The following is a 24274-nucleotide window of genomic DNA, read 5'->3' as shown; positions in this document are numbered from 1 at the left end:
AACCGTTAAATTCGAAAATCAATAACTCAGTGAATGGCTCAAAAGTTTGCGCAGCCAAAAAGGCGCTCGCTGGATATCGCTGTTTAATGAAGGACAGCAACAGCAAATGCGTCTGAAATAATTCTACAATTTGTGTGTTTTAATAAAAGCAAATTCTTGCCTTGAAGTTGATGCCAATACTTGTAAGCTGCAAAAATTTGTTGGCCAACTCAAGTTGCCAACTGTCAACGGCCACCTGTCGCCGGGGCCGGGGCCAGGACCGGGTTGGGCCGGCATTGAAAATGTGTTCACAAAAAGTTACTTACACGTGTGGGTCTTCCTCTCTCTCTCTCTCCCCCCACACCCACGCTCTCTTCCCCTGTCTCTCTTTAAATGCGTGTGTGCGTGCGTCTCTTAATTGTGTCAAGGAGTTCATTCATCGTCATTAGCGCCCGAGTGTGTAAAATTGTTTTGTGCGTGTGTTCGTGTATGTGTGTTTGTGTGTGTGTGTGCGCGCGCTCTCTTGTTGTTGGCAAAGGAAGTGTCACGATTAACATCGCCCCCGCCCTCTCTGCGTCGGCTGTCATGTCATGTGTGTAGAACTGTTAATGATACAAGTGTCTTTTATTTCTAGCCGCCCCCTCCCCCCTCCCTCCCTCGCTCTTCCTCTCTTTCTCTTTGCGCTCTCCCACCCATTTCTGTCATTGCCATTGTGGGAGCACTTTAAGTGCAGTTTTGTGTCGCCTCCAAAGTGTCAGGCTATTTAGGCAAATGTTGCACAATTAAAAGAGATTGCAGCTGATTGGTTGTGTAGTGTTCAGAAATGGGAAATGGACGGCCCGACAGTGTGCGTGAACGTCAAGAAACAAGCTTCTTGAACTTCGTAAACATAAGGACTGCCGGAATTAAAGACATGCTTTTAAATTAGGTCATTTACTTACTTCAAGAACATTTGCTTTTATTTACATAATAATATTTACATAATAAGATAAAGAGAAAAGTTCGCCACACCTTGCTTTGTATTTACGTAAACAATTAAAGCTCGATTATTAACTGGGAAACTGTGATTTAGCGTTCATAGCGAACAAAGCGCATCAATAGTATGAAGTTATGGAAGCCTGTTAAAGTTTTTCGAACAACACGATTGTCCAGGTATACTAGAGCCAAGACCAACTAGAAACTCAATCGAAGAATAATCATAGGACAGAAGAGAAAAGGCTAGTCCTCAAAGGAATTTCTTGATAGCAGATAATACAATTTTAAAATGTATTATATGACCTTCTTTAACAGTGAACTTTGAATATCCGTAGTATACTCAGTCCCGGGCATCAAGAGTAATTAAGGTTGAACTGAATTCCAGGAAAAGTTGATTAAATGAGCGCGACTTTTTACACTTCTTTATCATACTCGAGTGGAATTTAAAGAGTTTTATTATTTTAAGAGCTTTAATTGTGGTCAAAATTGTCATTTTCTTTAAGTAATACATCCTTTGAATTTCCCTCTATACCATATTTTGCTTCGCTTCATATTCAATTATAAGGTAGATTGAATATTAAATGCTTTTTGAATGCCAATCAATTGTCTTAATTGACTACAACCTTTTAATTTGATGAGTTAAGTATTTCTTGAGTTCAATTCTGGCGAAGTAATACAAATTATAAAATAAAAATTTAAGTTATTTGAAGAAATAAAACAAATTAAACGTAAAGAAATTTTAAAAGTAGTTATGGAACAACGTAAGGAAAAATGTGAAGAAATTTAGATGCAATTTATATACAAGTATGTATACATATATTAATTTTAATCCATCATCATTCATAGTTTAAAATACAATATCAAGAAATAGTTTTATTTTTCTTTTGTTTAGAATTCTGATATTTCAATTTTCTTTCCAACAATATTGTTTGACCAAAACTTATCAAAGTTGTGAATTAATAGTCGTATGTGGCACACGTCTTCCAATTTGTTCAGCTGTCGCGCTCAATCAAAAACACTCCGCAAACGATTGTCGCACATCATTAGAAAATGGCACAAAGCAAACGCACCTACACCAACTCGTATACTTGTATGTGTTGGTGCATATAGGTGTGTGCGTGCGTTTATTTGGGTGTGTGTGTGTGTATAACTGCGAGTACGTGGCGAAAAGAAAGCTAGCAGGGCTAATACCCGCATGTCCAAAACGTGAGGCAATGCACAGTGGTTTAGCAACGTTAAAACCATAATCTGGTTATGGAAAAGCATCGATAGCGGGTTGGTGGGGGCTGCATCACCTGCCTAGGCCCAAGAGGAATATGATTACTAAGTTTGGTTGTTCTAGCTCTTGAAATTTCTGAAATCCACGCGTTCATACAGACGGACACACCACGCTTCTTTCTGTGTCTTACATATATTCGCACCAAATCAGCATATTCTTTGGGTATAATTTTATAGAAAAAACTTGAAGAAACTTTTAAGATAAAGATTTAAAGGAATTTTGCAACATCCCAAAACGAACCATACATGATTTCAGGAAACAAACATAAGACTGTAATATTAAAGGAAATTATGTATTCCATTTTTCAAATTTTAAGTAATTTATAACTAGTTGTATACTCTTTAATGTCAACTATACTTTCAAAAACTCATATTAAATATTTAAAGATCTTTCGGTAAAATAGATTTCAACCTTTGGTATTGGAAACCACATTGGGAGAATTTGTTGTCTAGGCCTATGTTCCATTCGTAAGCATCAGCTTCATTTATGCTATCGAATACCCTTTAATTTAAACATTTGGTTTTAAAAACAAGCGGAGAAGCTAAAGTCGGGTGTTCCGAATTTGAAATACTCTGTACATATGTGTAAAAAATTATAGAAATTTTTAAAAATTAAGAAAATGTAGAAAAAAGTTAAAGAGTAAATATTATTATACAAAATTTTAATCGATTATACCTTCCTTGGGTATTTTAAATCACAAAAAGGCCTTAGGAATTGTATTTATGTGAGTCAAACCTATTTCTTCTTTTTGAACTTGAAAGTATTGCTAGTTGAACCACTGTGCGTTGATTGTAAGGCAATAGCGATTTGTTTGGCGTGCAACTTCGGCAACAGTCACCGTTAGGAGCGCTGATAAATATGTGGAAATCAATAAGGCGGCCAAAAAGCAATACACACACACCTGCACAGACACGCACACACACGCACGAATTGTGTACGTGAAAATTGCATTTCATTGCCGGCTTAGTTGGATTTGGAGACGAGCCGAGACGAGACGAGACAGAAAGCTCACATCAAACAGCAAACAGCAAACATCAACATTATGGAGCAGTCACGTCAGGTGTGCGTCAGCATTGAGTGACGTTTTTGTTATGTTTATTAAAAAGTTTTGTCAATACAACACACCTTCCTAGTCACCCAGTCAGTCAGTCAGTCAGTCAGTCAATCAGTCACACAGTCAATCAACAATTCAATGTGTGTGCTGCGGCCAAAGAAAAATTACTCAAACATCATGTAATGTGTGAGTGAAAAGAGCTGAAAGGGGCGAGTTGCTCGCAAACTTGTTAAAAGGTCATTTTCTCTAGATTATTAGGCACAAAAGTTTCGAGTGTAGTTGCGTGTGTGTGTGTGTTTGTGCCTGTAATTGGGACCCGGCCTGTCTGTGGCTTTGTTGTATCAATTAAAAGTTTTGGCACGCAGAGCGTTGATTACAGGGCCAAGAACAAAGCAGCATGTAAAAGGTATGGAGCAAGTGAAGGGAAAGTGGGGGAGTGGGGGATTGGGGGATTTGGGGAGAGAACGGTGGCTTAAGGCAGCTGGAAATTTGAGAAGCGTGTAATGCAAAAAAGCTTGAATTCATGCGCCCTGCACTCAAATAGGAAGCGCTCTACAATGCACAGATTGTATTACACAAAGCACATAGTTATAATAAAGAAAACAATTTCTTAAAAAAATAAACATTAATATAAATTGCAGTTTAACGAAGTACCCAAGCCACTAAGTCATAGCAACATTTAAATTTGAATACCTTGTTAACAGCGATATAGAGTTACGGTGTTGATGGGCAAAGAAAAGACAAAATTCTTTAATCATTACTGCAGGATTGGGGTTAATTGGGACTTCTAGAGGAACTACAGAACCTCAAAGTGTAGTTCCTTAACATTTTAAAGCTTCGAGAGGAGCTACAGAACCTTAAAGTGTCGTTCCTTTACATTTTAAGGCAATCTAAATTCTTGAAAAAATCATCAAACTACTTTCTTCATTTTTTTAATTTAGATAATTTCAAGCGATAGATAACTATACTAAGAAACTGTATAACAGATAGTTGACAATTTATATTATTTAATTAATATTCATGAATCAATTTTAACAATTATTTCTAGAGAACTGGTATTTCAAAACCGCTAATAATCGTTTTAAATAAATGTGTTTAAATGTTCAATTGGATTATATTTTGAGCTTAAATTTAAATACAATTTAAAGTCAAATTAGAACCGATTGCCTTGCCTTTTTATTTTTGCTGTAAAAAAAAGATTCTAAAATACTTGTTATTCATCAAGAACATAAAATAGCCTCTCTTCAAAATCATTTTAGTTTCATTACAACTGATTTGTTTTGCAGATGGTTGTTTTTGTATTCAAATAAGAATGAATTTCGAATATGAATATTCCCGCAGAATTGGTAAACATTAACTTCTATAAGCCATAAGCAAGGCAATGATTAATTCCCGATTACACCCGTCTTAAAAAACATATTTAAATGTGCGTCTAAGGATTTTAAGGGGGGTTACCATTCAAGTTGAGTTTTTACCTGCGATCATCAATCGGCAATCACTAATCACAAATTTAACCAATTTAATGATTGTCCACAATGGACAGTTTTAAATAAAAATACTGGTAATACGAAAATAAATTTATCACAAATCGAAAATACCCATTGCCCATCAATTCACAAGCTATTTTAAGAAACTCCTTCCCCTCTTCCTGGCAGGATATTCTTTCGCCACTTATAGTCGTATTTTCTGCTCAAAAAATAATGCACTTTAGTTCAATGTTCTTTTATAAAAAGTCACATTATAATTAGCTTACTTTGTTTGGCATTTCTGTTTCCTATATTGTATCTCTGGGGGCCTATCATAGCTCAGCGAGCTAGTGGGAATTCCTTGATTAGGCACTCGGTTCGAATCACGCCGCAACCATCATGATAGAAGCATGATTAAAAATTTGGACAATTATCATAAAATGTAATAATTCTCAAACACAGGACAGATCTTAAATAAAGATTACGATTTCAAAAAAAATAGAAATCGTTATTTCAAACCTCTCTATAATTCAAAGTTATCACGAGTTGCCTACAAAATCTCTTTATATTTCGAACTAAATCAATACATTTTTGTGCACTTAGTAATTTGAAATAAAAAATCATTGCTATATAACACAACGATGCGTTAATTCGAACTCATCGGCGTTCAGCACACGACAATTCAAAGTTGCATAGAAAAATATGGAATAGCAGTTAATAAATCATAATTGAACAACACTTAATAATACTCACAAATTTCGAACCATTTGATATTTCAAACTCTCGATAATTCGTAATATTTTAAGAGGTTCACTCGAGTTTCGAATTAACGAGAGTCTGGGCCACTGTCGATATAGCTTCCATCTATATTTGCTGCACATTGAATGTTTCCCCAACTAAGATTATATCTTAAAGGGTCTAAGATAGAAACGCTCTTCAAAGGATCGGGCAATTGGAATGCCATGTGTAGTGTGCTTTTAGGCGTCTCTCTCCAAACGTGCCGTTTGAAAACCGCGAACATTTATTATCATTGCTAGTTTTTTCTTCTTCTCATTCTATTTTATGAGTGATTTGATATCAGCATGCCGAGCGATGCATTCAATATGCGTGTTTTTATTTTATTATTTCATTTCCATTCATTTTTCATTCATGCGCTCCCACACACACACACACACACACTCGCACTTTAAAAGAATTTTTCCATATATTTTTGAAACACGTCGCAGTTGGCGTCGCCGTCAGCGTCAGCGTCGCTGCTGCTGCTGCGCGCGTGACATTTTGAAAATCACGTTCAACCGCAGGCCAACAACAACTACAACAACAATGAAAGAGAAGCGATATATCGAAGCTAGATGGCAGTTATTTCTATGGCTTGCTACTTATACGACGACTACATACAACAACACTATATACTATATATATTGTATTTATAACGATCTGACTAAATAGCGCGTATGCTTATTGTTTTTTATTGCAACTTTTGTGGGTTAGCCGGAGGGGGGGGTCTGCCCAACTGAAATATGTATTTGACTTTCTTTTTGGCGTCGTTTAACTTTTTGAGTGCGGCTAGAGGGGGAGTTCTGGGGGGACAAAGAAAATATGTATGCGAGCCGTGGCTCGTTGGGGCCCTGCCTTGAATAATTGAAACATTTTCCACTTTTACTTTGGAGCGACGACAAAATAAATAACGCCGAGCAATTTGCCTGCGCTTTTTGTTTCTGTTGTTGTTGTTGTTGTTTCTTTATGATTATATTGCTGCTGTTACTGCTCTTCCTCCGCGCCAGCGTAATTTCTTTTCAATTAACAATACAAAAGTAGCGCAAATGAAATTGGAAAATGGCAACGTCTGTCTGTGTCTGAAGAAAAAGAAATGGTTGGAAAAAAAAAAACAAAACTCAAAAGTACCTCCGCATAATGAAAGAGAAATATAATAATGGAAAATGGGACAGCAGCCAGTCTTTAATACAAATAATAAACACATAAATTGTGTTTAATGCCTTTTCAGCCGGTCCGCTTGAATAGAGATTTTTGCTGCCACTCTCATGCTGATATGGCCAGCAAGTCGAGTTTAGCCGGCCGGCTTTTTTCCTTTTTGCTTGCTTTTTTTTCTTGTTGCCTTTTTGCTTAACTGGAACAATTTGCGCTTTTCAACACATCGTCGTCGCATTGCTTTACTATTTTACAGTTTTTTGCCACCAATTTTTTTTTTTTTTTTTTTTTTTGTTAGCTTGTACTCTTTTATCGCTCATCTTTCGCTGCTACTGATGCTGTCGTTCCGTTTCTTTTCATGCTCTGGCCACACAATTTCCGCACTGCCATTTTACAATTGTCCGAGTCGGCGCCCCACCCCCCCACCAACTCATATCTACGAGTGTGCATGGGCGTCAGTGTTGCCGAATGTTGAGCGCCAGAAAAGGCTAGAAAAAAGCTAGAAATGGGCGAAATCTTGGAACCATCTTGTGAAATCAATAAGAAGGCCAGGCTACCCAGGTTTTTCGTAGAGTGGTTTAGCCAACTATAGGGGTCGTTGGTCAGTCGCATAGAAGGGGTTGGATGCTATATTCTATATTCTATTACCATAGCCCTTGTAAGTTGAAATGGGCCTGCAAGTATGCCTTGGAGCGGTCTCTGTATGTCAGTTTCTGGCAGCTTCGATACTTCTGCCTCTTTCTTATATTATATATTTTGAGTTTTATTTTTTTTAAAAAAAAAAAATGATTATTAGTTTAGTTGTAAAGAAAAACTCGAAATTAATCATTAAATTTTGAGAGAATGAATAAAATGTAAGTCTTTAGATCATGGTGAAAATTCGTAGATAATCCTATAAAAAGGATATTGGTAAATTCCTCGTTTTCTCAAAGTTACTAGAGATTAATGATATTTTCAGTAAAAAAAAAAGCGTAGATAATCTTTTAAAAAGTATATTGGTAAGTTCCTCGTTTTCTCAAAGGAAATAATTTTTTCACTTAAAAAAAAAAATCATATTTATTTGCGGTCCCTGCTTTTTCTAGCATTTGGTCTTTAATTTAAAAGAGCTTTTTCAATGTGATTGTAAAAAGGAAGTTACATATATTTGGAACGGAAAAGGTACTGCGACTATATACATAGTATACGGTGATATTTTGTGCACCCTAGTGGGATAAAAGGAACTCTCCCCTATAATGGTGAGCAGTTATCTCGTCAGAGGCTTCCTGCCACTCCAAATTACAGCTGGAGAGTAGAATATAAATGACCTTTGAATTCATAGACCTCCCGGCAATAAACTATTACTACATTAATATGCATTTAATAGGAAGAGTAGAGTATAGTACAGTTCTGGATTAGTCTTGGATCGCAAAAACCCGCCTGAACTTGCGAAAATTCTGAAAATGTTATTTGACAGAACTGTAAAATTTTTCCCCCATCTTCAAAACTAGCAGGAAAAAACCAAAATACCAGCACTGCTACACATTGGCGATTTATACTCACACACACACACACACACACACACACACAGACACACACAGACAGGCACAAAAGAGAGCTCTTTCTGTTGCTTGACACAAATCATTCGCTGCATTCGTTTTACGCGCACTCTAGCTGCCCAAAAAAAGTGTTGGATGTTGGTTGTACGGGTTGTACGGGTTGTATGAGTGGCGAGTGCTGAGTGCTGACAGTTTTTGTTGCTTTTATACCCGCACCCGTAGGCTAAAAAGGGTATATTAGATTTGTGCAAATGTATGTAACAGACAGAAGCAGAATCAGAAACATCTGCGACCAAATTCGAGTTGAATTGTATTATTGGAGGCACCTCGCCCCATTTGGATGACAGTAAATTGGCGTTTCATTTTTTAATATGTTCCACAAACTTACGTTTTATTCAGCAACGAAAGGTAAACAAGTCAGCTTTGTTACACTTGGTACATTTTTTACAGGACATGATACTTTAATTTTTGGCAAATTCCCAAAGCGACAATTTGACTTTTTCAAACATTCCTTTTTATAGAAAAAATATATTGATAATACCAAGTATTTTATAGTTCTGAGAAAGAATTAAAAACCTTCTAACAAATTCAACAAAATTAAAGAAAAGGCTCACCGCATTATTGTTAATACGATTCTCCAATTGCATTGCTCTTTTTGGAAATTTTTAAAGCGTCGAAATGGTATTTATATATATTTTTTTTTTATTAAATTAATTTAATTTTGTTATTTTTTGAGATATTTTAATTGAAATTTTTTTAGTTATTGAAGAGCTTGTCTGTAGGACCTACAAATTATCCCGCAATGTGGTTTATCTATAATTTTCATGATCAGTATGATAAGACAAATGAATCTGATCATGTCCGCCTGTATGAACGCCTGAATTTAAAGACACATTAATCAAACATAGGCTCCAAAAATGTCTAGGCTACAAAAAGTTCTCCCATTTTTCGTTACAAAATTTCAAGAATATTGTTTACAATTTGATAGCCTCATGAAGCAAATTCAATTTTAATTTAATGAACTTCAAAAAATGAAATGAAAAATGAAATAATGAAGCATGGAAAAAGAATAGCTGCAACAAATCAAAAGAATTAACAAAACTATACCTTAACATGTGTTTCTGGTGACACATAACATCATCATTTATAAATATTTGATAGACATAGTGCAGAGTATTTGACTGTCGGACTGGCTTGGCAGCACTGCTGCATTCTCTCTTGTTGCTTTACTATTTGTCGCGTTCATATCAGTTACACTTGTCCGCTCTGTAGCTGCAGCTGTTGATGATGATGCTGAAGCTGGGGCTGAAGCTGTTGCTAACGGAGCGCGTAAACGGCTTAGGCCAGTATGAAAATGTTGGCATCGCTTGCGACAGTTTGTTTGTCATGGCAATACCAGTAAACGTGTTTAATGCGAGTTTTATTTTTTTCATTAAAATGTAATCCACAAGAATGAGAAGGTATGGCAAAAATCGACAATCGTATTACACACTCTGATAGTCTGATAATATTAATGGGGGTATTGATTGTTTATATGATTCCTAAATTCTAATGTTTAAATTTTTTAAATAACTAGTTTCATTCCATATCTGAGTAATAGTTATAGTCATATAGTCATATCTGAGTAATAGTAATATAGTTGCTCCACAAAAGGCCTAAAATAGAAACATTATTGCACCAATTATTCCTAGGATAACTGTACGATGCAACTGTCACGACTTTAGATGTAACTTATGAATACTACAAAAATGATTTTTTGGCCGATCGGTAGCTATGGCAGCTATATTAAACACTGAGGCTATATGTGGTTTCTAATAAACTTGGTCAATAGATCGATTAGACAAGTCTACATAACAAGTTTGATGGCCCTAGCTGTTATGGTTCAAAAGTACTCGGGGTTCATACAGTCGAACCGAGGGACATGATTCCGGCCACGGTTGCTTGATTCATTTGGCCTTTAGATTTTCTAGTATTTCTATTCACCATTTGGATTTGTTTTTAATATATTAAGTGAACATTTTTAGAGATTCTGGAAATTTTAGAAATGGGTTCTTTGTTAAATTATTAAAATTTTTACAAATACTTTTTTAAGCTTCCCTGACATGATAGCGTTCGGTGGAATTCCAAGATATTGTTGTTTCGAGCTAGCCAGCTAGAATTCCCAAACAAAAGGCACATTTAAAAGCACAACGAAAACTACAGCGAAAAAAGAAGAAGAAAATGTAACTCAAAACATTGTTCGAGTGTTCCAGTTTTAAGCATAGCATGTATGTGTGTCTGTGTGAGCGCATGTGTGTAAAGTTGTTTATGGAACTTGTACACCGCAAAGAAAAAGGAACTTGACCATGTCGTTGCCATTGCAGTTGTTGCCCCTCCCCCCCCTTCCCCAACTCTAGCACCATTCAGCTGCCTCGCTTCTATTATATCCGTACATGAGGTTGTTTGCCAAGCCGTTACTTACCGGCTCCTGACGACGACGACGACGACGTCAGTGCCGGGCTGCTCGTTTCATCATCATCAGCGCCTTCAACAGCGCCATCAACAGCACCATTCCTCCTCGTCCTTCCGCAACCATCTCCTGCTTCACGTCTAATGGACGACTCTGCTTTGCTCTGCTCTGCTCTGCTTTGTTTGGCACGTTCCGTCGTATCTCGTTTATTGGATGCTGCATCTCTGCGCCATCATTCCACTTAGAATGAAATTGCGCAAGCAAACAAACACACACACACACACACACACACACAGACACACATTCATTTTGTCGGTTGCCTGCCAGTCGCTTTGTTCGTCCGTCTGTCCGTCTGTCCCTTTGCCTCTTTGTTTGTTGTTGTGCCAGCGAACGGACGAGCGAACATTCTGCACTATCGGGCGTTGGCATATATAGTTAAACATAATCATATCTACCTCTATCTCATCTGGCTGGCACAGATAGCAACAACAACATGTTTACAAACTTTACTTTCTGCTATAAAAATATGCCAGCAATTTGGTTTAAAAATTTATGAAATTAAAGGCATTGTCTGTCTGCCATTGACTAGAGATGGTAAATTATTTATATATGAAAGCTTTACTATCCACGACACAATGTTCCATTAATAAAATAATGATCGTTTATTTTAATGAATAAAAAATATTAATAAATGAAATATATATTGAAATAAATATTTTATCGAATATGTCTTCATTCATGGTACAATTTCAGGCAAACCTCTCATGTTGTAACTCATCTTATCTTCTTAGTGATAGCAATCGGCTATATTTTAAAGTTACATTCAAATGAGAATCTTTATAATTATCTTCTATTTAAGCCTTTTCATCCACATTCTGAGGTAATTTTTTTTCACTCATTATTTTTTTGATTTCTATTCTACAAGTATAGCCTCCCATCAGGGGATCAATGTTTATATTGACCTAGTGAAAGGAGAAGTGATTTGAAAATTTTAAAGTTCGATTCTGTTATCTTTATTATTGATTGTCCAGAACTGAAAGCGATTGGAAGTTAGAAAATTTAGGAGCATGGTCACACAGGCAAATAATTTGCACAAAAACTTCACCAATTCTTGAAGTATGTCATGTATGCACACAGTATTTCAAGCACCAACAATAGTAGCTGCTTACAACTGAAAGCTTCTTCATGGCATGCTTGTAAAATTTGATGAGTTGGTGTGCAAATTATTTGCGCGTTTGACCATGAATTATCTATAATTTTGAGCCCAATGCTAAGTGCCTTAATGACGTCATAAAGCAATCTGTTAAAGCGAACTCTCTTATTATCGCATCACGGCTATCAAATTAAAGTTAATCAGCAGATTAGTTTTTTTGGTAAAAGGCCTCTGAATCTCTTGATGCTGAAAACTGCAGCTAAGAGCTCATGATCAATGCCTTGGAATTAGCCCAGACCTGTTTTAGCAGCACGAACACGACTATAATAACGTCGTCGATGTCGATGTCGTTGTCGTTCCCCCAGACTGCTTGGCTGAAAAGGCAATGCCAGCATGCTGGAAGTGATGTTGACTTATGGGCAGAAGAGAGCCGACTCCGACTCCGAGCGCATCCAGACGAGCCTGTTTTTGCAAAAGTGGGTCAGCGTCAGCGTCGTGGTCGGTTTTGGTTGTGGAATGTGATTTGTGGCATGCCAAGTGAAGGCAACGCCCGAACAATGTGCGAACGAGTCTAGTTATAGAGATATACACAAAGCACAAATTAGGGTTGTTAATAAAATATCGCTTTACGTTTTTCTTTCACAGTTTATTTTGCTAGAATATTTTGCTCTCAGATGGTAACTTTGCACTTTTTAAACGTCTCACTAACCCCACAACGTATAATAAAAAGTTGTATGTATCTCTCTAACTATCTCTATCTGTCACTGTCTTTGCAGCGCATGTGTTTCAATGATGTTACTGCCTTCGGGGCGTTCGAATAGTGATGTCTATCCGCTACAAAATGTTACAACAACAGCAGCTGCGAGTGTGGGTGCCAACAAGCCATTGCTACTGACAAGAACATCATCGCCACAATTGACAACAACAACAACAACAGCAGCAGCAACATTGGGCGGCCTAGGCGCAATAACGGCGCCCAATGGCGGGCCCAATGCCAACGCGAACGCCTACGCTACTCAAAACGCTGTGACACAAGCACAAGAAACAGACACAACACTGGCAACAGTGGCAGCCACAACAACAGCAACAACAACGGCCGGAAGTCTGTCAGAGGCCGGAACACAGGCGGGCGTTGCCGCTGACCGCATTACGACGACAACAGCAGCAACAATCGAGCCACAGCCCCACAGTCTTGGCATTGGCGGTTACTATCCGCCACTATTGGGCCACCGCGTGGCCCATGCGGCCGCTGTTTCGGTGCTGAGTGGTGCCGGAAATTGGGCCGAAATTGATCGACACTTGGAGGCCATACAGGAGAAGCTAAAAGCTGGCTGGACGGCGCATGTGGGCAAGGAGGGCAGGCTCTACTATTGCAAGTGAGTAGATGGTCGAAATAAATACATTTGTGAGACGAATAAACGATAAACGACGATAAGCGACTACTATAGACTGAGTTCCCTCCCGCTGTTCGACTGTATGAACATCTTTTTTATTTGAACTGTAAGAGCTAGGTAAACCAACATTTGCAAATAGACTTGAGGTATCTATTTGTACAATAAGTTAATAAATTGAAACAATTTAAATAGGTAGTCATACCTAGCAGGCCGTGAGGAGTCAATTTCACAAAGATTTTTATTGCTTTTTTATTTGAAAGTAACATAAATCTTAAAACTTAACAAAAGGGGACAAATTTGTGGGAAAAGTATTTGCTCATTTGATCATTAGTAATAGCCTTATAAGACTATGAAAATAATTCGTAAGGGTTATAAAAAAAATCCAGCAAAATGCTGTGGACAAATCTAGTCTCTAGTCAATAATCGAAAGGAATTTATAAAAAATACTTATGTAGTTCTTATAGGTCTGTTTTATTTATAACCAACATAGTCTAGGTATTTATCCAAAAACTGAAAAGTCGAAGAAATATCCGCTTACTCAATCGAGTAGATAGTCAAGATATTTGGGGAACCAGCAGAAAACCTTTACCCTTGCGGGTAAAAAGCCATTATCTGATAGAAGTCCAACAGAGGAAGGAACGAAAATTAATTTCGGGGAGTAGCTTAGATTGCTGAATGATGTGCCTAAAATGAATGTTTATAGGATTTAATAGAGATTCTTATAGAATAACAACTAAATCAAGGTATCCATATGCCTTTTGGCTAAATATCTGATGAAGTGAGGCCTCGTTTATACGAGGATGCTCCCACAAGAACCGATTTTGAAGGCTGCCAGCCATACGTTTCCACGTATTTGTTTCTAATTATTTGCATCAATGGGAGAACTGGGTTAGCGTTATGTGACAAAAGACTTTCCTTTGAAAGGTCCTTATGCAATCAAACGCAAAATTGTTTCAATTCTAGGAACGACTGACCCTTTGTCGTTTAGAATAATAAAACGCTCTACACAATCGAAGCATTTTAACCCCGAAGTGGGTAACACTTTTCCAAAAAAATGTTTATTTTAAACATTCGACGATAAAGTTGAAAGGGCATTTGTGTTGAACTTCTCGATGGAATCCTTTTAACGAGCCCAACTGTCAACGAAGGTGGGGGGGCATGGGGAGGGGACAAACGGGCATGTGTTGGCATTTGTAGGAGCCATGTATGATGCTGGCTGAGTGCCTCGCTGGTTGGTTGGATGGTTAGGCTGGCTGGCTGGCTGGCTGCCTGCTGCACATAAATTGATTATGCACAAAATTCTATTAAATAATTTTACACTTTGTTGCACATCAAACTGAAAGCGCACAAAATGCCGTAAGAGAGTGTCCCCCCTGCCTCACTGCCTCCCTGCCCCACTGACTGACTGACTGACTGCCTGAATGAATGAACGAATGAATGAGTGAGTGAGTGAGTGAGTGGATGGGATGGATGGTCGAATCGTGTGGCACTCTGTGTGCAAAGTGCAAAACTAATTATCACAATTGTGTGCAGGCGGCACTGGCAGTCAGGAAATGAAGAAAGACAGCAACGGAAACCACCAAGGCAACCCGATGTGGGCTAGGTTGGGTGACTGAATTACTAGGTGACTGGATAGCCCCCCCTTTTATGGTTACATAGTCGAGCAAATAACCCAATTAGCGTTGATTAATGTCAATTGAAATGCATTTCGCAAGGCTAGAGCAGATCTGTGATTAACAAGCGAGCCAGCCACCCAGGCCGTTCCGTCAGCCACCCAGATGAGAAAAATAGCAAGTTCAGGGTCATGTCAACAATAGCATGGAAAATTATCATGGCTTGGATAAACAAATGTAGATGCTTTAAAAATAGTAACTCGCATTCGTTCTGATTTCATTTCTCCCACTGAATATTGAAGGAATTTATTTATTTGTTATTGTGCGGTCCGGTGGAACCAACGAGGTAGATAGCTCGCCATAAATCACATAGGGATTGATTTAATTACCCCAGAGATAAATAAACAAGAGCAGATAAATAAATAGCAACTGTTGAATGTTTTGATTTCACCGAACCAAGTGAAGGAATTAGTAATGTATGCTACGGAGAAACCAAAGATTCAACAATTAGGGGAAGCCAGTTATTCCATAAGTGTTGTCTGGGAACTTTATCAGTCTATTCTAAGCTGAAAACTGAATATAAGTGTGGTATTATCTGCAGATAATAGAAACCAATCCATATAACATATGAAAACCACTAAGACTAGAAGTAACGCGGAAAATCGCTGAATAAAAGAAAGAGGGACTTTCTAATAATGTGGGAAAAGGGCGATAGAATATCTTAAAGGTAGATATAGGCGAAGCAGAACCTGTATGTCAAATAATTGAAAAAAACCCTGCGATTTTACTTCCACAATTTATGAACCTTGTCTAAGTATGTTTTCGGATGTGGAGGGAATTCAGAAGAAAGAGAATGAAGCTGGAGAACGCAAAACTTTTCCTATAGAGTCAAAAATTTTCCTGCGATTTTACTTCCGTAATTTGTGAGCCTTGTCTAAGTATGTTTTTGGATGTGGAGGGAATTCAGACGAAGCAGAATGGAGCTGGAGAAGACAGAACTTTTCCTATAAAGTCCTATTTTCATTAAATAGCACATCTATTACGATTTTTCTAAGTCCATCTCTAAATGTAAATATTCCCATGAAACAATTAAAGTTGGGGAGAATGTTTTTAAGGAAATTTGTTGTAAAGATTTAATTGAAATATGAACCTTCTTCATTACCTTTTCATTCTTTCTAGATCTCTAGTAGTAATTGCAAGAATAGAAATCTATATCTAGTTATGTGTCATTTGGCTTGATTTGAAATATGTTGTATGGTTAGTCGCGTTACTAAACAAAAACTGAACTGGAAATAATGTTGCTTAACAAAAATATGTAATTGAAATTACTAGAATGTTTATGGTCCGTCTTCAATGTTAAAGACTGTAAGAGCTAGGCCTAGCAGGGATATCTGTTCGATTTGAAATATGTTGTATGGTTAGTCGCGTTACTAAACAAAAACTGAACTGGAAATACTGTTGCTTAACAAAAATATGTAATTGAAATTACTAGAATGTTTATGGTCCGTCTTCAATGTTAAAGACTGTAAGAGCTAGGCCTAGCAGGGATATCTATTCGTTTGAAATACTGGATGTCTTCCTTGGGATCTTCTTATTTCCAGCTAAGTATGAATGACCCTGAAACTAAACTGAATGTAGTGGTCCGCAACAAAATTGTGATCTAATATTTTTAGATGGTTTTTATAACTCTTAGATGATTATAGTCGTCTTTAATTTCTAGACTATCTATACCTGGAATGTCCAATTCAGTCCTAACCTAATCTGAATTGAACTACTGATTATGTTCTCCTTGTAATACTTCGACAGTTTTAAACTATATCCTTAGCAGCTGTATTTGCCTTTCTTCCCACAATAACAAACTAATATTCCATTACCATTTACAGCCACTTGACGCAATCGTCTGGCTGGTTACCCGCCTGTGAGGATTGGAGCAAACACGAGGAGCTGCCATACGGTTGGGAACGTGCCATAGACTCCAAGGGTCGTTCTTATTACATCAAGTGAGCAAACATTAAATATTGGATTACAGCAAACAAACTCTAAACATTTATATTACGTTACGATTAATAGTCATCTGAATAAGACGACCACTTACGAGGCACCCGAATGCATACGCTGGGACGAGCATCCGCCGGAGCCACGCCTAGTCGTGTTACAGCGCAACGCCAGTCTGGGGTTTGGGTTTGTGGCCGGCAGCGAGCGTCCGGTTATTGTGCGGTTCGTGACGGAAGGTGGACCGAGCATCAACAAACTACAGCCGGGCGATCAAATACTGGCCGTGAACGCGGAGGACGTAAAGGATGCGCCACGCGACCACGTCATTCAACTGGTGCGTGCCTGTGAGGCGCAGGTGTCGCTTCTCGTCTGCCAACCCATGGCCCATTGTGTGGTGCCCGGACGCAAGTCGACGCTCTTGTCGGCGGGCAAGCGGGCCAAGCTGCGAACCCGACCCAGTCGTGTACGCTTTGCGGAAAGCGTGTGCGTCAATGGTGCGCCGCTGTTTCCGGTGAGTCGCAAACGCCCTCGAAAAGCTGCCGCTGCCAAGGCCATCGAAGGGTTGGCACAGCCAATTGAATTAAATTCTTTCGCATCAAATTTTATTCTCTACACACACATATAAATATATATATACTTTTCTTTTGCATTTCAAAGACAAAAGAGTCAGGCTTTTGTAGTAAAAGAAAGCATTTTGAAATCGACTACGTTTTAATATTTCTAATAAGCTGTCGAGGTTTTAGTGAACTCAAAGATTTATCATAGCAATTAGTCATCGGAAACCTGACAGCTAACATTTTATACTCGTAACAACTTTATCGGGATGTCAGTAACAAGTTAAAGCAAGATCGTTCACAAGTTAGTTACTGCGAAAAAAATCCTGTAAACTCCCTTGAATAGCCAATAATACTTATATATTATTTAAAGGACTACGATATAAATGAATCTAATTGGGAAACCAAGTAGGTTGAGGTTCCGCCAGAAATTTAAGCCCCAAGCAAAGTAGAATAAAAGGGCATAGATCATCTCTTTTCTCCAGCCCCTAGCAAATAAATAAAACTAACTAGGTTGAGGATCCGCCACCAACTTTAGCTAAGCAATAGCTAAGCTAAGTAGAAGAAAAGGGCATAGATCATCTCTTCTTTACAGCCCCCAGAAAATCATTCAAATAATTGAAAAACCAACTAGGTTGAGGATCCGCCACCAACTTTAGCTAAGCAAGGGCTAAGCTAAGTAGAAGAAAAGGGCATAGATCATATCTTCTCTCCAGCCCCCAGCAAAACATTCAAATAATTGAAAACCCAACTAGGTTGAGGATGCGCCACCAACTTTAGCTAAGCAAGGGCTAAGCTAAGTAGAAGAAAAGGGCATAGATCATCTCTTCTTTACAGCCCCCAGAAAATCATTCAAATAATTGGAAAACCAAGTAGGTTGTAGTTCCGCTAGAAACATTAGCTAAGCAAGGGCTAAGCTAAGTAGAAGAAAAGGGCATAGATCATATCTTCTCTCCAGACCTCAGCAAATCATTCAACTAATTGGGAAACCAAGTGGGTTGAAGTTCCGCCTTAAACTTTCACCCAAGCAAAGGCTAAGCTGAGTAGAGGAAAAGGGCATAGATCATCTCTTCTCTCCAGCCCTCAGCAAATCATTCAACTAATTGGGAAACCAAGTGGGTTGAAGTTCCGCCTTAAACTTTCACCCAAGCAAAGGCTAAGCTAACTAGAAGAAAAGGGCATAGATCATCTCTTCTTTACAGCCCCCCCAGCAAAATAGGGCTTAATTTTTGAAGACAAACTATCAGCACAGAAAAGAGGCAGCACAATCTTAGCCCAGCCTAGCCCCAGCCTGATCTATCATGTACTCTTAAGCAAAGTGTTTTTCATATTAAAAATATAGACACTAGCCTCTTCGATGTCTTCAAAATATAAAGCCTCTAATGTTTCCTCTTTTGTTTCTGCAGCCCTCGGCCTTTTCGCTCGGCGACATTTGTGTGCCACCCATGGCTAATGTGCTCAAAGTCTTTCTGGAGAACGGGCAGACGAAATCGTTTAAGTACGATGCGACCACAACAGTACAGGATGTGGTTAGCTCCCTGCTCGACAAGCTTTGTCTGTGCTGCGGCGAGCTCTTCAGTCTTGTGCTGGAGCATGTGAAGAGCCTCAAACGCAATAAGCTGACGTTGCTCGATCCTGAAGAATCGTTGGCGCGCGTAAGACTTCATTTAATATTCATAGCAGAATTCCTAAAACAACTTCTCTTCACAGGTTGCCGCGCGTCCGGGAGCTCATAAGCTGCGCTGTCTCTTTCGCATCACCTTTGTGCCCATTTCGGCCGCGGAATTGGCTCAGAAGGATCTGAATGCGCTCGACTATTTGTATATGCAGTGCTGCAATGATGTCAACCAGGAGCGCTTTGCACCCGAACTACAGCCGGAGGTGGCCCTACGTTTGGCCGCTCTCCATATGCATCAGCATGCATTGGCCAACAACTTTTCCCCTGCCAAGCTGACCGTCAAAGTGGTTGAGTAGGTTTCGCCTTTTGCTGAGAACTTTCCAGTTCCCGCTTACTAACCTATTTATGTCCTGTTCTAGACGTGAATTTGGATTGGAGCGTTTTGTGCCCGTCAGTCTGTGCGAGGGCATGAAACGCAAAGAGCTGCGACGACTCATATCACACTTCTTGAAGCTCAATGCCGAGATGACCGGCTCGTCTAGCAAGGTTCTGACACAGTTGCAGGCAAGTGTAGACAATATATAGTACATAGTAGACCTCCACATCATTAAACTGCTTTTGATGTCATTTACAGGCCAAGCTACACTATTTAGATATAATCGCTAATTTACCAAGCTACGGCGCCAAATGTTTCAGCACAAACCAAAGAGAGGGTGTGGAGCGTGTGTTGCTAATCAGTCCACGCTTTGGCCTCAGTCAGATATCCAGCGCTCGCAATTCGGTGGTAAGTAGTAAAGTGAAAATGGAAAGGCAATATTCCGCTTATGATAGTCCAAAAATTTCGGCCAGCCACAGCCCATATCGGCCATTGAAGACTTTACGCACGTGATTGTAAATCGCGAGGATGATGTGACGTGCAGTGTTTCGATTTTCATGCTGGGAGAGCGGGCGGTGAAGTTCATCATGGAGGATCGCGATGCCTGCGAGTTTAGTCTCGTGCTGGGCGGTTACTATCGTCTCCTAACGGGTAAGTCTTCCATATTTTCTTTGATGTTTGTACTTCGATCATTAGGTCTCTATACGATTTTAGGCAATTTGCTGACGATTGTGCGTGAACGCGAGCCCTACGACGAGGACAATGCCCCGTCGTTCCTGGCGCAGCATACTGTGCTGCCTGCTGGTTGGAGCTATTTGCTGCCATTCCACACCCGCGCGCATAGCGTTAACTTTTTGATGGCACCGCCATATCATCCCATGCCGCAAAACGCAATTTTATCGCAGGTCGAGGCACAACAGCAGCAGCAGCAGCAACAACAGCAGCTGCCTTATATGAGCTCTACGGCCATGGATTTGGACATACACAGCGTTATGGCCACGGAGCTGTTGGAGGAGGCTAAGGATTCGGGTCTGAGCGATAGCAGCGGCAGCAACTATTGCGAGCGTACTGGAGCGGGCGGTGCCTATATTGAGGCCAAAAACGAGCAGGTTTTGCGACGTGTACACGAAATGCAGCAACTGGTTCAGAGCTCGGAGCAATATCTGCTGGCCGAGCAGGGCGAGGACTACGAGACGGCACAACGACGCAACGGAAATGCTGGATACATGGCCAAAGGGGGTGGAGGGGCTGCACTCTCCAGCAGCGGTGCCATGGGTGTGCTCGAATTTGACAGCGATTGCGATAGTTTGAACAGCAGCAAGGTCTCTTCCACCGAGGAGGCAACTCCATCTGGCAGTGGCATCGGTCCTATGAAGCACAGCGACTCATTAACACTGCTGGCGGAGACTATTAGTCACGATCTGAGTGGCATAGCGCAGGGTCTTAGCTCCATAGGAGGCCAGCAGGAAACAGGAACAGGCACCCCACCGACTGGGGCGCCAGCCACACCCAAACGCAAGCCTAGCCTGTGCAGCACCTCCAGTCCGCGACCGCAACGCAAGCTGAACGGATTCAGTCAGCTATTGAGCGATTTGCAAGCGCTGGGCACCGATTACTCGCAGAGCGAAAGCGATTCCGAGTCTGTGGCTTCGCCTACACAATCGCCGACCACACGTCGCCCCCAGCTATTGGCCACAGGGGCCAAACAGAACTTGGCGTATCGCAGCAGCTTTGGGCTACACAGTCCCGATGGCACTAACTTTGGCAACGAGACCAAGGACTACAATTTGAAGGAGTATCTGAAGCAATTGAAGGAAATAAGCAATGTGGAGGCGGCCGATACGGATGTGGCCGCCAAGAAGTTATCCGAAATCTATGGCTTTGAGATACGCGAAGACACATTCATTGAGACGGACACAGATCTGATTGATTTGCGTGCCATACCGCCGCCACAAACGCCCGATGAGCTGGACTCGCTATCGCTGCTGAATGCGGCACCGCCAAAGGGTTTCGAGGGTGGCGTCGATTTGGACAGCTTTCTCGAGAAGGTGGTGGTGGCGCCACCCACCCAAAAAGCCACACCCGCCAAGGAACTGACACCCGAGGAGATAATGTCCTTCATAATACCGCCGCCACCAAACCTAGAGGACACACAGCAACGCCTCCCCAGCGATGATGGCTACGCAGCGCAAACAGAATCGTTGTACAGCAACTCAGTGCAGGCCAAACGCGCCTTTTTCCAGTCCACTAACAGCAACAGCCTGACCAGCTTCCAACCTTTAGCTCGCTGTAATGGCAATGGCAATAGTGCGAGCAGCAACAACTCGCACGTGATTGAGTACGCCACTGTGGAGCGTAAGAGTAAGTTTTCCTGCTGTCCCAAGTCGAAGAAGGACGAGCTGAACGATGTGGCAGCGGTAGAGAGCGACCTCAAGCTTCCACCACGCACAGCCACTGCAGAGCAGGCGCCTGCGCCACCGGCCCGACCGCCAAAGAGCGCCGAACTGATGCAGCGTTACTCACCGAAGAAGCAAGTGCGCATAGGTGCCACCATACACACCCCCCTGCCGCCGCTCTTCTCATCCGGTGGGGGCGGTGGCGCCCGCGAGGTGTGTCCGCCACAATTGCCGCCACGCGTCAGCCCCACCGCGACCGCAACGACGGCAACAACGGAACAAATGTCGGTGAGTGCTGTCGCTAACCAGCCGCCCCGAAAACCCCCGCTGCCACCCATTGCCAATCGTCCGACACTCCAACGTATTGTGAATGTGAATGGCAGCCTGAATGGCAACCTGAACAAGGCACAGCCACAACAACCCAATCCACCCATACCGGCAACAGCACGCGTTGTCCAGCAACCCAGCACCACGCATTCCAATGGCGGGCCGCAGCTAACGCTGCTCTGTTCACCACAAATGTCGCGAAAACCGCTCGCACCATCGCCAGCCACGCCACCGCTTATACCAAAGAAGCCACAGCAGCTTTACGGCGAGAAGCTAATCATAAAGAATGGTCATATCATTGACGGCGAGGCGCTGCTGGCCAAGACAGATGTCGCCATGGCCGGGTTACTCATCAAGCTCGACCAGGTGGCGGCGCAGTGTTCGGCGGCCCAGGCAGCCGGCGGTGGTGCCAGCATCGATGAGGAGAAATTTCAGCGCGCCCGCAACGAACTGACCGAACAAACTTTGGCTTTAGTGACGGCTTCCAAGTTTCTAGTCGCCGCCATGTCTGATATGACGCTGTTGACGTTGCCCGAACACCTCACCTCCTGTCTGACGGCCATCCGGCGCATCACCGAGCTGACGCAAGATATGACGCGTCACACATCAGCGCCGCTGCAGACCCGCAACATTGTGCTGAAGGTGCACGATGTAGCCTCCAGCTTCCGAGAGCTGGTGGGCGTACAGATGGGACCCTTGGGCGCCGGCCAGTTGGCCCTACAGGCCGAGTGTCTGGCCAATGTCCTGGCAACGCTTTTGCGCAGTCTGCGTGTCTTTTCGCCCTAAGATACCCAATTACGAAACTAACTATCTTCAAACCCCAACATATCGCACTCTATCTCTCAATCTTTTATACGAGGGTTGCCTTCTATGCTACGGGAAAAGAGAACAAAAATACGTTCTTATTGAATTTATTTTCGAATAACTTTTTTCAGGAGGTCGCATCTCCATAACTAGCTTTTCAAAAGCTCCAACGGTTTCTGAGGGCATCAAAAAACGTTGACCTCGAATTAAAGGAAGTCTTTGGTTTCTGAAAATGAGCAAGGGGAACAAAAAGAAAGGGGGTAAAACAAGGAACCACAGCTACCTAGCTACTTAGCTGTTGTCCGGGTATACTAAATGCTGCAGTCCCCTTAAAGCTATTTCCGCTACTTTTATATCCAGTCCTTAATCGCTCCACCGGGAAGCATCATCTAGTACCGCACATATCTATGATTTCATGAAATGCTTCTCCAATTTGAAAATCAGCAGGGCTTAACAAAAGGGAACGACTTCCTACGACTTGAACCGTTTTAGCGGTTCCTTGTCTCAACCCCTCTTTGAGGAGTATTTTAAGGTTGCTAAATAGCTTTTATATAACAGTTTATTCTCAGCTCATTTAATTCTTTCGTCAAGCCTTTCCTAGTAGGGTCTTAAAGCTGTTTTCTTCTTTTTCTCGAATTATAAAAGGCAACCTACATATCGCTCAACTCTGCTCCCCCTCTGTCAACTCTTACGAGTAACTATGCATGTGTAGTAGTCACATATATACGATTTATAGTAATAATATATAATCCTGCAACATACATATATATCAACTAAAATATACACTTACATACATATTTACAAGGCTCTGTAACTATTTTACAGGTGAACAGCAACTTCAAAGAGTCTGTTGTCTGATTGTAGGCTAACATACGTAAAAGAAATTAACTCGACTTTTTCTAAAAATTTAACACAATATACATACATACTATATATATATATATGCAACTTTAATATCGATTTTATCACTTAATCGCATGCAACTAACTCGAATTTCCAACTATCTTCCTCCCCCTAAACCACTTAGTGGGCCCCACGTTGGGCGCCACGACCTTTTGCACTCACTTTAGTGGTAAATATCCTCAAACCTACATACATATTGTAACACCATGACTTGACTATATAGACCAATTTATATGACAAAACAAATGAGAACTCAAATCAAATATCTATATCTTTATTATAATTAATTACATATTTAATTACGATATTCGTATATTTTCTTATGTACATATTTCTATACCATATTACAAAGATACACAATAAAATTATATATATATATATATGTATATGTATAATTAATAACATAAAACATTGACCAAACAATAATCAAAATTTTAACTTGTGATATAAAAAGGTAATTAAATAAAGTAGCAAA

The 24274-nt window shown here is 40.6% G+C and overlaps 1 protein-coding gene across 1 annotated transcript in view; it reads left to right on the top strand.

Moving 5' to 3' along the window:
- The window catches only part of LOC115623555, a 48877-nt gene extending 24698 nt beyond the window's left edge, over nt 1-24179 (top strand). The window contains exons 2-11 of the mRNA XM_030517953.1: nt 12596-13195; nt 16710-16826; nt 16897-17332; nt 18782-19030; nt 19086-19345; nt 19413-19557; nt 19628-19777; nt 19825-20020; nt 20084-22249; nt 22316-24179. Of these exons, the coding sequence (XP_030373813.1) occupies nt 12609-13195; nt 16710-16826; nt 16897-17332; nt 18782-19030; nt 19086-19345; nt 19413-19557; nt 19628-19777; nt 19825-20020; nt 20084-22249; nt 22316-22878 (4869 nt within the window). The 5' untranslated portion in view covers nt 12596-12608 and the 3' untranslated portion in view covers nt 22879-24179. The remainder of the gene's footprint in view (nt 1-12595; nt 13196-16709; nt 16827-16896; nt 17333-18781; nt 19031-19085; nt 19346-19412; nt 19558-19627; nt 19778-19824; nt 20021-20083; nt 22250-22315) is intronic.
- The last annotated feature ends 95 nt before the right edge of the window (nt 24180-24274 follow it).

The sequence above is a fragment of the Scaptodrosophila lebanonensis genome, unplaced genomic scaffold (genome assembly GCF_003285725.1).
Source record: "Scaptodrosophila lebanonensis strain 11010-0011.00,11010-0021.00 unplaced genomic scaffold, SlebRS2 tig00000053-arrow-pilon, whole genome shotgun sequence".
In the NCBI taxonomy this organism is placed as follows: domain Eukaryota; kingdom Metazoa; phylum Arthropoda; class Insecta; order Diptera; family Drosophilidae; genus Scaptodrosophila; species Scaptodrosophila lebanonensis.
The sequence above is the reverse complement of the archived record's forward strand: the minus strand, read 5'-3'. Positions and strand labels throughout refer to the sequence as shown.